The 15,274-nt window shown below is 42.1% G+C and overlaps 1 protein-coding gene across 1 annotated transcript; it reads left to right on the top strand.

Annotated features, from left to right (window-relative positions):
• The first annotated feature begins 4,481 nt into the window (after positions 1-4,481).
• Positions 4,482-10,738, top strand: LOC115153145 (fibroblast growth factor 8). The gene is made up of 5 exons (XM_029698237.1): positions 4,482-5,044; positions 5,143-5,179; positions 6,225-6,405; positions 8,325-8,431; positions 9,623-10,738. The coding sequence occupies exons 1-5, from the start codon at positions 5,013-5,015 to the stop codon at positions 9,905-9,907; spliced, it is 642 nt and encodes a 213-aa protein (XP_029554097.1). The 5' UTR covers positions 4,482-5,012; the 3' UTR covers positions 9,908-10,738.
• The last annotated feature ends 4,536 nt before the right edge of the window (positions 10,739-15,274 follow it).

Here is a 15,274-nt window from a genome sequence, read left to right on the forward strand (position 1 = left end):
TCAGCAGCGGTTGGCAGTTCAGAGCCTCCGGCGATAATCCACGGTCTGGTTCCTCCGGCGACACAGAAGCGGGGGGATCAGCGGGCGGTGTGGGGGCTACGCCCCGAACCAGAGCCGCCGCCAAGTATAGATGCCCACCCGGACCCTCCCCTATAGGTTCAGGTTTGCGGCCAGGAGTCCGCACCTTTGGGGGGGGGGGGGTGGGGTTACTGTCACGCCCTGACCTGAGAGAGACAGTTTATTTCTCTATTTTGTTAGGTCAGGGTGTGGGGTGGCCATTCTATGTTTTATATTTCTATGTTTTGGCCAGGTATGGTTTCCAATCAGAGGCAGCTGCCATTCGTTGTCTCTGATTGGGAACCATACTTAGGCAGCCCTTTTTCCCTCCTTGAGTTGTGGGATCTTATTTTTGTACTGCTCGGTAAGCCTGCAAGACGTGACGGTCGTTTACCATTGTTTATTATTTTGTTTAAGTGTTCTGAGTAAAAATAAATATCAAGATGAACACTTACCACGCTGCACCTTGGTCTAGTCCTTTGGACAACCATTACAGGATGACTCTGAGGAACATTTAGTACCCCTGATTGGCCACAATGATTAAACATGGATTTATTATTTGTTACCCCAGTCTACCAGCCCGGAATATCTTTATCCTCTGTCATTTTACGAATAGTCTAATCAATATTTAAGTTTTAATGGAGTTCATGTTTTGTCTCAATTTCCTACGATATGAGAGCTGACATGATAATTAGCAAGTGTCTAGTTTCTCTTGGGTGAAAGTGGTGTTTATCTTTGTAAGAAAACCTGAGAGAAGGTGTGTTTGACATATTTCTGATCTTATAGGCCCCGTAACACATCAACTTTAAGTGAGGGAAGATATGGAAAGGAAAGTAGAAGTAGTGGGAGAAGGAGGGAGGAGAGTGCTTGAGGGAGCAGAGACAGGGAGGGAGGAGAGAGAGGGAGGGAAAAATAGGCTGTGGGGAGAGTGAGGGCGAAGGTGAGGTAGTGGGAGGAGAGTGAATACGGATAGCAATGGAGGAATAAAGAGGTGTAGTGGGAGAGAGAATGAACGGGGAGAGGGATGGGAAGAGGGAGAGAGAGAGAGGGGTGGTGGGTGAAGGAGGGTGGTGAAGGACCCCCACAGAGCTGCTGATAGATGTGGGGCTCCTGGGGTTAAGGGGAGGGCAGGCAGGCCTTGTGCCGGGCTGCAGAGTGGCAGCTACCTGCCGCTCATCACACACAGATAGAGAGAACAAGTAGACAATGCTAATGGGAGAGTGGGAAGGAAACATAAATACAAACCAACTAGCAACGAGAAGCTTGACAGTTCAAGACCTAGGCCTACTTCTCACAGATGAATACAGTTCAGCATTGTGAAATTGCCATCAATGAGAGATCATCAAATACATACACCCTTTCATTTTAATAGTTATTACATCTCCGTATAATCTTGCTGACCATTTGTTAGGGAGATTTTAGTAACTAAAGATTGCTTTAGTTCAATATAGTGTAAATGTCTGGCGTTTACTAACATAATCGTTCTTTCTTGTACCAATGTAATAGAGTATTTGACAGACATGGTGCCCTCTAGTGGTTCAGATGAGTAACTGCGGGCAGGGTGACAAGGACAATTGATCGTGTGATTTGTCAGTGACAGAGAACTGCGTCCATCCATTATAGTGTGCTTAAAAAGGTTAGTAAGCACTCACTTGCATGAGATGAGACGCATGATTGAGAGATGGATTGATGCATTTGTAGTATCTATGTAGTCCAAATAATTTCTGGCCTATTCAGTCTGTTTATTGGTTTGACAAATAACTAATCAGAACAGACAACGCATAGGCTAAATAACAATATTAGACACCAGTACAATTAAATATCGAATGCATAAAGGCATGTTTCAATTAATAATTTTACGATGGGCTCTAAAGTTGTTTTTCATAATATAAATTACAAAAATGGGACTATAGCCGGGGGTATAGCCAGTTTGCATTTGCAGTTTTAAAGCTAATTTCCTGTAATTCTATTTTTTTGTGTGTGTGTGTCATGGCTTGTGACGTGTTCATATGATATCTGGGGAGGGGGGCGACCTCCAGGGGGCCCACAACCCGCACTGCGGGGTGTGTGGTAAGCCAGTCAGTAATGTTAGGGTAGGTCCTACACATGAATTTAAAAGATAAACTTCAAATGATGTCAATCAAATATTAAAATGAGTGGCATGCCTTTGCGTGTCTGTCTGACCATCACGTGGCTGAAACAAAACTCTGGATCTGACCACCAGAAAGTCTGTGCTTGCTGGACCACAGCCTAATTAATTGCAGGCAATCAATAAACCAGATGGTCTTCTTGGTGATGAGCATGTTCTAGGTCCCATATAATAAAGAGTGGGGTGGAGTCTGCATATAAGGGGGCTTTGATAAGTCTCTTAACCAAAATAAAATAATTGACTGATTCATTGAAGACATGTCCCCTCTAATGGCTCATTCACCCATTCGAGGTGAGAATGTCCTCTCACACAACTCATTAATAAATTGTTCTGTCTGGTCTCTCTCATAATTAAGTGAGTTTTCGTTTAAGAAGTCTGTTGCATTCGGGACAGTGAATGATCAATTGGATAGGCTAATCAATAGGCTATTGTTTCAGTTTAATGTAAGGTCCCATTTTGCAAAGATATACATGTACCCTTATTTTTGTTTATCTACCCTAGTTCTCATTGAAAGCCTCAATGTCCAAGAGCCCATGAGAAACATTGGGTGAGAGAGGCCGTTTAAAGCTAGAATCCTTAGTTAATGCATCCATTTTTGGACTTATACTGTAGGCTATACACAGTAGTGTACTCCAGCACTTGGGATACGAAATGATACAGTGACTATGAGGTTAAAGTGCAGACTGATAGCTTTAATTTAAGGGTATTTTCCTCCATATCGGGTGAACCATTTAGAAATGAAGGCACTTTTTGTACATAGTCCCACCATTTTAGGGGTGTATTAAAGTAGTCAAAAGTTTAGTATTTGGTCCCATTTTCCTAGCAAGCAATGATCACATCAAGCTTGTGACTCTACAAACGTGTTGGATGCATTTGCTGTTTGTTTTGGTTGTGTTTCAGATTATTTTGTGCCCAGTATAAATGAATGGTAAATAATGTATGGTGACATTTTGGAGACACTTTTATTGTAAATAAGTATTGAATGTGTTATAAACACTTCTATATTAATGTGTATGCTACAGTGTTTACGGATAGTCCTGAATGAGTCGTGAATAATGATGAGTGAGAAAGTTACAGAAGAACAAATACCATAGCCCCAGGGCATGCTTACCGCTCACCATCACAATACCAGGGGGGTTTAGCATGGCGGGGAGATATTTGTGTTTCTATTAATGATATATACCCATTGCTTCTTAAAGAATATAACTTATAAATGTCCCATGAGCTTTGTTCAACTGTCGTACCCCATCAGAACCCAAAATATAAACTTGTTTTACTCCAATTTGTGTAAACAACGTACATGTAAACAAACACTGTATAGCCTCAAAACTTGGTTAGAATTATACATTTATACAAAACTATACAGTCCTTGCATCCATAGCTCTGACTATGAATGTGAGAGTAGTTCGATTTCTCCAGCCCCAATCCCTTAGCTTTTTGGTGAAACAGGGGTGGGGAGTACGCTTTGTTATTGTTTCAATTATGGATTCTATCTTGAAGTAGGCTACTGGAGATTAATGCATCTCCCTTTATCAAATGCAGGGAGGGGGTGTTTTAAAAACGCTAATCGCCTGTAATCCTGTTATTATGTCAGTCTCTCACTTTTCTCAGGCAATACACAAGATACGCATTTTACAAGTCTGCACCCATCCCAGTGACACATCTGTTTCATCCTTAAAACAAAAAACCGGCCAAATCTATAGGCATAATGTAGCTGTAAACTAGAGCAAAATCATTGGCATTGATGATATGCGGCCATTGTCCTAAACTGGATTGCAAATTTGTGTTTGAATTTTTCTCTTACAATTTGGAATAGATTTTAATATAGGATAAATTACCAGGAACGTTCCTTTAAACTCTTTTTTTAATTTCATTAATTCCTTCGGTAATTCGGCGCAGAAGCGTCATTGCGCACTGGGTATGCAAGACTCCTCCTGCTTCTCCCTGCAAGTGTTGACTTTTCCTCAGGTGAATATATGTTTTAAATGCAGGGGGAGGGGGTGGCTTTTGTTCTGCAGAAAAAGGGGGCTTGTTCCGCGCAGATCGTCCTTCCATTTTAACCAGGGGTGTGAGTGCGTACAAGGGGTTGACATTGGAGCCTGCGATGGGAGGAGAGGAGGGGAGACTGGAGAGTCGCCAGTCCTGCACTACCGATCAATGAGGCAACATCACCCGCTCTGAACGCAAGGGACGCGCACGTTATCCACCACCGAGAAGCTCGATATATAAACTCTCTACAACCGGCTAAACTGGAAGATAGATAGCTACTGAGGATTCTCTGAAGGAATTACAAAGAGATAAATATTACAGCGAATGAACTGTCATCTTCATTGGCATAGGATGACCTTGTTTTCTTTTGCATTTGTATCCTTATTATTAGAAAACTCACCAGCGCTTTTGCCAAAACTTGAATGCACCTTTTCTAAGTGCACTTAAACGTTGGTAAACTAGAGGGCCGCCTGACCGACAGACAGACACTTATCAATAATCATTCATCATTGTTATCAATGATCATTTTCAGTTTCGCATTTTACTGTCAAGGTTGACGATAATTCGTGAGCGTCAGTCTTCTAAACAGGCTATGGACATTTATTTGACGTGAAATGTAGCCCATTTTTTGCAACGACAAAAAAATAACACGTCCTCCAGCCTTGGTCGTTTGGGATTTTAATGAAGTCTTTGAAGAGCGAGGATTGCAACCGAAACCAGTGTTTCACAAAGCTTATCTTTACCAAATAACCTCGATTTTGGAACACCGCAAGCCCTGTCAGCTGCATTTATCGAAGGAACAATCAACACAATCAACATGCGACGCCTCCCATCCCAGTTGAGTTATCTGTGAGTATTTCCTGCAACTCCCAATTCTCCTTCTGTTGATTAATGTGTGATTTACGTGCCCTAATGTATAATAACTCATTTCTGTTTCTCTTTTTCAGGTTCCTACACTTCTTTGCATTCTGCTACTATGCTCAGGTATGTCCATATGCATGATTTGAAATATAACATTTCTTTTTATGTTTGATTATGATTTTAAATATCTCACGCGTTTTCGATTCATTTACAAATAGTTTACAAACTGTTCATTCTCAGTGGATTTATTCATTATTGGATAAAACTGTAAATCTACTTGGACGACATGTCATTATTTTAGCATCTTGAAAAATCGTAGAACATCAAATGTAAATTGTTAAAACATATGGTTTCTGCGACTGAAAGCACTGGGTAATAATAGCGAGCAGTGAGGGAGAGAGAGGTGATGGATCGTCATATCATTTGTGATATAACATATCAGCTGGGTCCCAAGGCGCAAGGGGCAGCGGGCGCGCTGCATGCCGCCCGCGTCACAGCTTGGCAGGTATCTTGCGAACATACTTCCCTCGCGCAGGATGCGTGGGCACAGAAGGGGCATCGCGTGGGGAAAGGCAAGTCTGAAAAATCTATTGGGGTTCAAATATTAGGGCCAGAAGTTTCCGTCATTGTTCCTTTAGCTGTCGTCCCTTGAAACAGACACGTGGGCGTATGGCTAAGTGTCAAATAGGGAAACGTTTAAGATAGTCATTAATATGCCCACTTGCACCATTTTATTGTGAGTGAAATATTAAACATTTATGTTTAGTCTATTTGATATTTTAGACATGTTTAGTATCTATCTAACACCACGCTATATGCCCACACTCACTTTTACGCACAAGTTGTTGCACCTTGCGCCCACTTTTTCATTTCAATGTTTTCCTACGTTAAAAATTATGCATAAATAATTTAAGGAACTGTTGGCCTTTGCATTAGGATTAAATCATTATGGTCTATTGTATTTTATCAAGTGATGCGTTATTAGGCCGATAGACTATAATGACAAGTAGACCTAAAGAAAATTGGAAACATATTTCGAAATTGGCTTCTTTTGGTTTTAGAGCAAAATTAGGATATTATTGCTTAAAACATAGGCAACTGTAATTAGCCTACTTTGAAGCCATTTTTTTTCCAAATACTGATTGTGATGACATTTAATTTCTGACAGGTAACCAATCAGTCCTCGCCTAATTTCACGCAGCATGTAAGCGAACAGAGCAAGGTGACGGACCGTGTGAGCCGCAGGTTAATTCGGACCTACCAGCTTTACAGCCGAACCAGCGGGAAGCACGTGCAGGTTCTGCCCAACAAGAAGATCAACGCCATGGCAGACGATGGAGACGTATACGGTAAGCCCAATATACAAACTTTGTGGATTTGTGTCAAGTTCCTCACACTTTTTCTCAGTTTTAACTAGCCAAAATGCATTAAGTTTAAACTCTAAACTAACTTACTAAAATGAACGTAGGCCCTATGGCTATAACAGTGTTGGGCTATGCCTATAGGCATATAGGGTCTAAAGGCACATTTTCTTTGTATTACAATCATGTGCAAGAACCCACTGGGCAAAGACTGGTTGGATCATCATTTCAACCACCCAAATCTATGTGATGACGTTGAATCAACGTGAGAAACGAATCAATGTAAGGGCATTTCATACATTTTTCACCCAACTTTTAACATAAATCCAATGACATGGTGGCATTTTAGTTGATTTCACGTTGACAACTCAACCAAATGTAGGCCTAAATACAAACTAGACATTGAACTGACATCTATGCCCAGTGTGAGGTTAGTAACCTAATACAGCGACTAAATTAAACAGAAGTTCTTTTTCTCTCTTTTTTTACGGTAAATAACACGCCACTGTATCTATCTATCAGGTCTTGTTGAAAAGAGGCCGCGGACCTCAAATTTAAATTGGATTGAATATTGTGCTGTAGGTGATTCTCCAGAGACACGCATGTCTGGAAGAGCCATTAGAAATAATTTTACCTTAACATTCTGAACATTTCCTGCATAGCTCTCTCTCTCTTTACTCTGACCAGCTTTATAAGAAAAATAGACCGCGCTGAATTTCCAACTAGCCCGCTTGCATTTTACGCACAGTTCCCCTGGACAGCCAGGCTACATTTATCTATTATCTTTGCATATTCACAAAGATGGATATTTTGTTCAAACTTGGAATTTCTATTATAAAATAAAACATTTAATTTTTTTAATTGCCATGGAATGCTTATAGAATTAAATATAATTTGGCAGCAAACTGGACCTTTGGCTCTGTGTGTATCCTGCTGTAGGCCCTGTCTAATGTGGTTTATTGAGTGTGTGTGTGTTTGTGGTTTGCAACAGGGGGTGTGGAGGTGCTCCGGTCACCTGTGCCAGTGCCACCTTTACCCTGGTAGCAGCTTGTATGTGTGGGTCTGCAGCTGTGGCTTGCATGAGGCGTTTATTGTTTAGTCCAACCATCTGATTATAACTGTAACTCAATGACCACAGTGTGCATGATTCAAAGAGGGGTTAGAATCTCTAATAAGGGACACACAAGTGGCTAACATTTTGAAATGTCAGTAGTCCTATTTGTTGAATTTGGATCTGTTTAACAAGAATAGAGGCTGAGCAGTAGAACTATCAGATGCACAATGGGTTATTTATTTCTCCCAATGTTGGTCTATGAATGTGTGTGTCATCGTCATGTAGGTAGGGGGTTGGGAATATTAACTGTTTGTAAGCCTGTGAAAAAATTCTCCTTCTTATTAAAAAATTCACCTCCTTATTTTACAACCATAGAAGCAATTGTGAGACTTGCAGTACACATAGACACATAGATAAACCATTGAACACACTTCTATTTATGTATTATCTTTCTTTTGATTCCAAGCGTGATCTATGAATGTGGTGCTTATGTGTGAAGTGAGTAGAAATGTAAAAATAAAGAAGAAAAAAAAAAGTTGATAGTCCTTCCAGGATGGCCTCTTCAGTTTTCAAAGAATTGAGGTACACATGTTTTTGTCATTCTGCAAGAATTTAAGTTTGCGTAAATCCTCAGGAATGGTCCCCACAGGTTTTGTGTGTGTGTGTCTGATGATATATAGAATTTGCTCGTATAAAAATATAAACTGAATCAACCAAACTACGTCTTCGAGCAACGTGACATTACTAATATTGGCAATGCCTGGTTGATAATAAAACTCCTCTGTTTCCTCAGCCAAACTCGTCGTAGAGACAGACACGCCTGGTTGATAATAAAACTCCTCTGTTTCCTCAGCCAAACTCGTCGTAGAGACAGACACGTTTGGAAGTCGCGTGCGGATCAAAGGAGCAGAGACAGGACTCTACATCTGCATGAACAAGAGGGGGAAGCTGATCGGAAAGGTAGAGAGAACAGTTCCTCTGAGCACTGCAGTGAGGGTTATGATCATTTTCCATTGGCTCGGTTTTCGAGGTTCTTCGGCTGTGGTTCCGCTGTTTGATTGTATTGTAGTTCTGTTTGGGGGTTCTAAGACCAGTGGATTTGTATGGCCACTCTGCAACAGTTCTTACCATAGTTCAGTGTGGCTGTGGTTCTGTTTGTTGGTTCTCTATAGCTAGGCTCCAGAACTGTCCACCTCTGGTAGGTTCTGCATGTGAGAGGGGTTAGAGTCGCTGTATGTTGTTGGAAGTCTCCTCCTCTGTGTAGCGTGTTGTGGGTCCGAGGGTGTCTCTGCTCCTCTCTCGCTGTGCTGGCTAATAAACAGGGCTGCCATCTCCGCCCCCCTACAGAACCCTGCCAGGTGCACCATCTGCCCTGAGCTGCCTCTCTCTGCCATACCGGCCCAGCAACAGCCTGTGTGTGTGTGTGTGTGTTTAAATGACTGTATGTGTATATTTGTGTGTGTTGCACTTGCTTGCTGGCTGCATGAATGCTAGATTTATTTTTAACAACCCATTTTGTCCATCTAAGTTGACCTCGTTGAGCTAAGTTAGTGTTGCTGGTGTGTGACGTGTCACAGACCAGTGGAGTTTGGGCTGGAGGGGTTGTGGGAGGACGCAGGGCCTAGCTACTGCTCACAATACAAGAGCACAAACTCCCTTCGCTCTCACTGTAGAAGCCAGCAGGAAAATAAAAAATCCACCCTGTCGGACCATTTCTCAAAACGTAGATATAGATAGAATGGATGCTAGTCAACCATGTATTTGATTGTACCGAAGGGAGACTAGTCTAGTTTATCCACACATGAAGCTGATAAAGAATTTGAACTCCTGAGGTATTTCTCCTATGATGGTGTCTTAGGCTGCTGACCCATGAGTGGTCCTTGGTGCACTGCCTGCGTCTCTGTGTTTACTGAGGGGGGAGACTCATCGCTTACTGTCATCCCCTCTCTCTGATCTGGGCCTGTAATGGCTGTAGCATATGCTTCATGTGTGTGGGGAGGGCTGCACGCATGTGTATTTGTGTGTGTATGTGCAGGGACATACTGTTCGGGGTAGCCTTCATACGTCTGATATTTTCCATCTGTAAATCTTCATCGAAAGCTCCTTCAGAACCTCAGACTGACCTGGTGTGTGTGTGTTTGTCTTTCACAGAGAAATGGGCAAGGCCACGACTGCATCTTCTCAGAGATTGTCCTGGAGAATAACTACACGGCGCTGAGGAACGCACGCTACGAAGGCTGGTACATGGGTTTCACCAGACGTGGCCGCCCCCGGAAAGGCTCGCGAACGCGGCAGCACCAACGCGAGGTCCATTTTATGAAACGATTGCCTCTGGGATCCCATCCCACCCATCCGGCCCAGCACAAGCCCTTTGACTTCGTCCACTACCCCTTCAGCCCCAGGACTAAACGCACACGCTTCTCAGCCGAACGCTGAGGGGGGTGCAGAGAGGGAGAGAAAGAGGAGGAAAAAACACTGACTGAAGCTGAAATGAACTCCTCTGTCCAAAACCTCTAGAGACATTTTTTTTGTACTGAACATTACTATACCTAACATGTAGTTTTTTAAAAAAAATTCAGAAAGTAAAGAAAACAAAAACAAATAAGAAGTCTATTTTTGTACTTGAGACTTTTAGTACTGACCTGTGTTAAGTTGTTTTTAGATGCACATAACTCATCGGACATTTGGGGTGCTGACTTTTTTCGTAGAGCGTGGACTTTTTATCATCTCTGTATTTTAGGTTGTGTTTTTACTTTTGTTTGACGGTTCAGAGTTGTTTGGACTCACACTTGCTGCTCCAAGAGACTTGAAGGGCCCTGATCGACCGCACTGCCAGAATATGCTGCGTTCAGAGACACATGCAGTACACCCACACACACACACACAAAGCATAAATGCTGCGTTTAGGAGCTCAATATTGAGTAATGTCGCATTCAGTCTTACAGCCACGGCACCTCTGTTTTGAGCACTGTGGTTTGCCCTTGCTACTTCTGGAATTCTATACAGACAAACACAGTTAAAGCAAATAGAGCTTTAAGTACACACAATGGAAAATGTGGCAGCTACATTGATAATCACAGGTTTATTGCTATAGTTATAACTAAATTAGAGGTGTAAAAATGCATCGACATGTAGGAAACTCCCTTTGATTTTGTTGCCCTTTTGTTTGTCTGTTTTTATACATATATAAATCTATTTTTATTTGAGGATGTGTGCAAATAATTTTAATGATGGGATATTTATTTAAAATGTGTAATAAATGTACATTAGAATACTGATATTAAACTCTTGTTTGTTAAGTGGTTGTTGTACACTCATTGAACCGCCTTGGAAAGTGGAAGTGTCATTAAGCACACACTGGAGATGGCTTAAGTCACTCCACGCGCACACACACAGGTCACTTGGATCACATAAGCATTCTGATGGTACATAACACAGGTCATTCCTTCCCAGCTTTCAAACCCTTTATGCATACATCTAAAACCCTTGAACTCTGTTGTTAATAGAGATCTCTTTCTATTTGTCGTTTCTCTGAGTTGATCTTAGAAATGTCAACTTTAAAGTGGGAAATGTTTTTGTCCTCCAACCATGCAGTAGAAAAATATCTCTCTGTAAAGTTTGATAAAGAGTTGGGAAGAGATTCCCTCCTGCTTTGCTCTGTTTGAAATGCTACTCTTATCCCCCTAGAAGGCCAAGCAGCAGTCTATAGCAAGCAGTGTAAGACTACAGCAGGTCACTGATGTTGGAGCCCTTTAGCATATAGAAGTGTGTTGGTCTTCTTCTGCTTGGTCCTCCAGAGATGATATCAATCTGTTTGTTTAAGGCTTTGGTTTCTCCAGGTTCAGTAACTGTCTCAGAGATGATAGCAATGTGTTTGTTTAAGGCTTTGGTTTCTCCAGGTTCAGTAACTGTCTGTGTCTCTTTGTGTGCAGACGGCTGTTTTTCTTTCATCTCACTCCTTTAACACCTCAGGGCTTAATCTGATTGGACAGCCCCGTTGTGTGTGTTTATAATCTGATTGGACAGCCCCGGTGTGTGTTTGTTTGTGGACAGTGTCCTCATGAGTGGAGAGCTGTGCTGAGTGAGGGAGGGAGGTTGGGTTCTGACAACTCCTTGGCCACAGTGTCTCCAGGGATTCATTTCTTTCCAAGATGTCTTCTGAACCCTTCTGCTTCTCTTGCTCCCCCATATCAGACTAAGCAGAACTATCTTGCTACAGAAGGGTCTCTTGATGCAGCTCTGCATGGCAGAACAAGACCCGGTGATGCATCTCTGTAAAACCCCACACATATCAGAATGAGGGGCAGCCAAGCGCAGCAGGCTCTATCATTCTCTTGATATGGCCACTGTGTGTTACAGGGACCACCTGCCGAGGGTGTAGAATCTTAGAAAAATGAACAGAAAATGAGAGGCACTCGGCCGTCCATAGTTCTGGTGTGTGTTCTACTTAAAGCATAGTAAGGCCTTCTGGTTGAGCTCTGTATGGCAGAGCAAAATCTAATTATGGAACTCAGTGAAGAGCAGCATGGCAGGCTTCACTGGCAACTTATACTTCAAGGCGTCTGTTCATAGTAGATTCGAATTGGTAATGTCCCTTATATGAAAGTCCAGAGCATTTATGTCTAAGATTTACTGTATATCATTCTGTACATACAACTATATTTCGATGTTGACTGAATTCTGTTGTCTTGGGGAGGATCATTATCCCAAATGCCTTTTTTATTCTATGGTCATGATCTTAGCCCCCCCGTCCCCCCTTTCTTACTCCTTACTATATCTTACCGTATCTATTAACGTATCTAACCTCACATCTTAATTGTTAAGTCAGTGCTTAGGAGTTGAAATACTTGAAGACTGAATTAAAAGGTCTATTCACAAAACTTGACATTAATCTGATTGAGTCCTTCCATGATGGATTAACAGGGTTTCTGTCCCCCTGGGCTCTCTGTAGTGACTTCCTAGTCTGCCCACTCCGTTACAGCTCTGTGTTGGTCCTATGACTCTAAAGCCCCAATGGACACTGGGGAAGGGGCAAGTTGTGGGAAAAGTCGCACCTTCTGTGTAGCCTGTGATGCCTTGCAAATGCAGAGCAATTCTGCTGCAGAAACAGGGGGTAAAATTGCTTTTTTCGTTTTTTATTGAGCCACAACCATCGTCCTTAACCCCAGATAAACAAGAACTACCTTCTTAATTTGCTTAGGGAGCAATTTAGCCCCCCCGAGACAGTAGAATAGCAGGGGTGAGCAGGGAGCACGACCCTGCCTCCCTAAGCAGAACTGCTGCAAACTGATGCAAACTGCCCCGATCCAAAAAAACTCATAAATATATCTTAATTTAAAAAAAGTAAAATAGTATCCTGGACAAACTGCCTTAGTTAAACTGACTTTTCTGTGAGATCAAATACCACAAACTTTCCTTTATTATCTTCCTGATCAGGAGACTCATACTGAGGTCTCAGGTGTGTTTACCATCTACTTTTCTCAATATAGAGAATATAACAAAAAACAACAGGAAAACCACAATAAGCAGCAATCAATGACCAAGTCGAGTTTGAGGTTTCTGTGTGTTTGACACTGTCCAGAAATAGTGCACAGTTAACTCCCATTTTCTTCATTTCATTCCTAGAGCCTAGACTACTAGTTGTATTGATTTTCCTTCCAAGTGACAGAGATCCCCTTAAATCCATGTCCTTATTCTTCCTTCAATGTTAGGGAAGAGCCAGCAGCCAAACCAAGCTGGATAATTGAAACGCAAACACTGATCAAAGTGGAGCTCCAACTCATACGTTTCATTGTTTATATGGGCCTTACGGGAGACCTGTTGACTTTTCCAATTGGAGCTGTAAACTTTTGTTTGTCCATGCATTTCCAAGACTGATTGTCAGAATGATCTGAACAATTACCAGTTAAATGTGTTTGCCTGCTCAGGGAGAGTCCCCCCACTCTGCCTTAAAAAGATCAAAAGGGAACACACCCCCCCCCCCTGCGTACCCCTCTGCTCCTCTGCTCCCCAGCTCTCTCCTCCCAACCTCTTCATTTCCTTTAAGCCATGTCAGTTCAGCTGGAAACCCAACCATAAATGATTTTTTTTAGACGTCCCAGTGTTTGGGACATGGCCTTTCAGTGTGTGCAGCTTTCAACAGAGGACACGTCTCTAAGAAACGATCTGCATATTTCAATGATGTGCCGTTATGCACAGCTGATCAAAGACTTTTGGGGCTGCCTGTTGTAACTGAAGGCTAGAGCACCCTCATGATGTGAATGTGCACAAATTGATGCTAGTGACACTAAACTGTTAAGCTTTATGACAGTTGAATGGTCAATATTAGTAGTATTTCACCACTGTAGAACTTTGGTACTTTATTGCTTTTGGTGAATAACCTTAAATTCTGGACATAGATTCCTTAGAACTGCAGATGAAAAGGAGCAATATTTTGCATGCAGATAGATTTAACATATGTGGTTCTCACATGATTTACAATGCATACAAACTTGTACAGAGAAAATAAAAGACTTTGAAACATTTTTTAAACCATTGTTCCTTGCATTATAACGCCTTTTCCACAGTACTCTTTTTCACAGTATTGTAGTATTTCACAGTTGGCATCATCCCAAGAACCGCAGGTGCTTTCTGCTTAGAAACTGTATTCGTCAGATACATACAGAGAGTCAATGATATTGTTTTTTAAATCACAATGGTTTCTAAATCATAATGTTGATGTAGGATGTGGTCCCTATGGTCCTAAAGTGGTTTGACCTGGTCACCTGTGTTTGACCTGGTCGCCATCCAGTTGTTGCAAGGAACTTGGTCTCAGTTCCGTCACCTCTCTATGAGCAACACAGTCACAACGCGGAATGAGATAAGGTTACGCTGCCACTTTGGTCTAAATAGAAACCGCCACCTAGAAGCTGCATTTCTGCCAATCACACACCATGACCTCTGATCAAACAGCCTATCACATACCATAACCCTTGATCAAACGGGCCCATTGTGGCTGTAATAGAAAAACATGTCAGACAATGACAGCTTTAAATACTGACAAGATGGGGGTCCGCCAGCAATGACAAGAAGCTCGCCATACAAGAAAAACCCACAACAAAAACATCAGAGAGACTGGGTCAGTCAATATGCCTCAGCCCCTCAGTCTGAGGGGCATTCCACAAGCCACGGAGCATGTCTGCTGCCGGGGAACTCATGCCCATGCCAGAATAGCCAATAGAAAACAGTAAAGACAAGGAGAAACAGCCAAAGAGGCCACCTGGCCAGTTAGTAAATAAAGCTGCAGAATAAAACAAAAAATTACAACAGTTGTTGAAATTAGCTACAGAGCACTGTGGAATGTGTGTGTAGGTTTTCAACACCTCAAAATGCCACAGTATAGCAAAGCAATACATGTCACTGTTGATTATACTGTTGCAAATACAAGCAATATAGTAATTGGAGAGTGAGACATTTCATTTCATATACCCTAGCCTTTGCTATGTCCCCAACAGCCGGATGTTCCGGTTTTCGGGGGAAATGGAAAGAGCCTTTGACAGGACTTCCTTTGGATGTTAACAAAGGCAACACTCCACCCCTAACTCCTCATTAACATTTACTGGATTGGTTGAACATGCAGAACAGAACTTCTCCCGACATTTTTTTTCCCTTCTCGTCAAAACCAGTACGTAGGTTATCTAGTTCCATGCGTTTCTTTTCACGCCTGTTACGTTATACATATACCCCTGACAGAGCAACAGGTTCTAGGTGTATGACGTCATTACGTTGCCCGACGTCATCGCGTGATCTGCTGTTACTGTTTTG

Source organism: Salmo trutta, chromosome 18 (genome assembly GCF_901001165.1).
Source record: "Salmo trutta chromosome 18, fSalTru1.1, whole genome shotgun sequence".
In the NCBI taxonomy this organism is placed as follows: Eukaryota; Metazoa; Chordata; class Actinopteri; order Salmoniformes; family Salmonidae; genus Salmo; species Salmo trutta.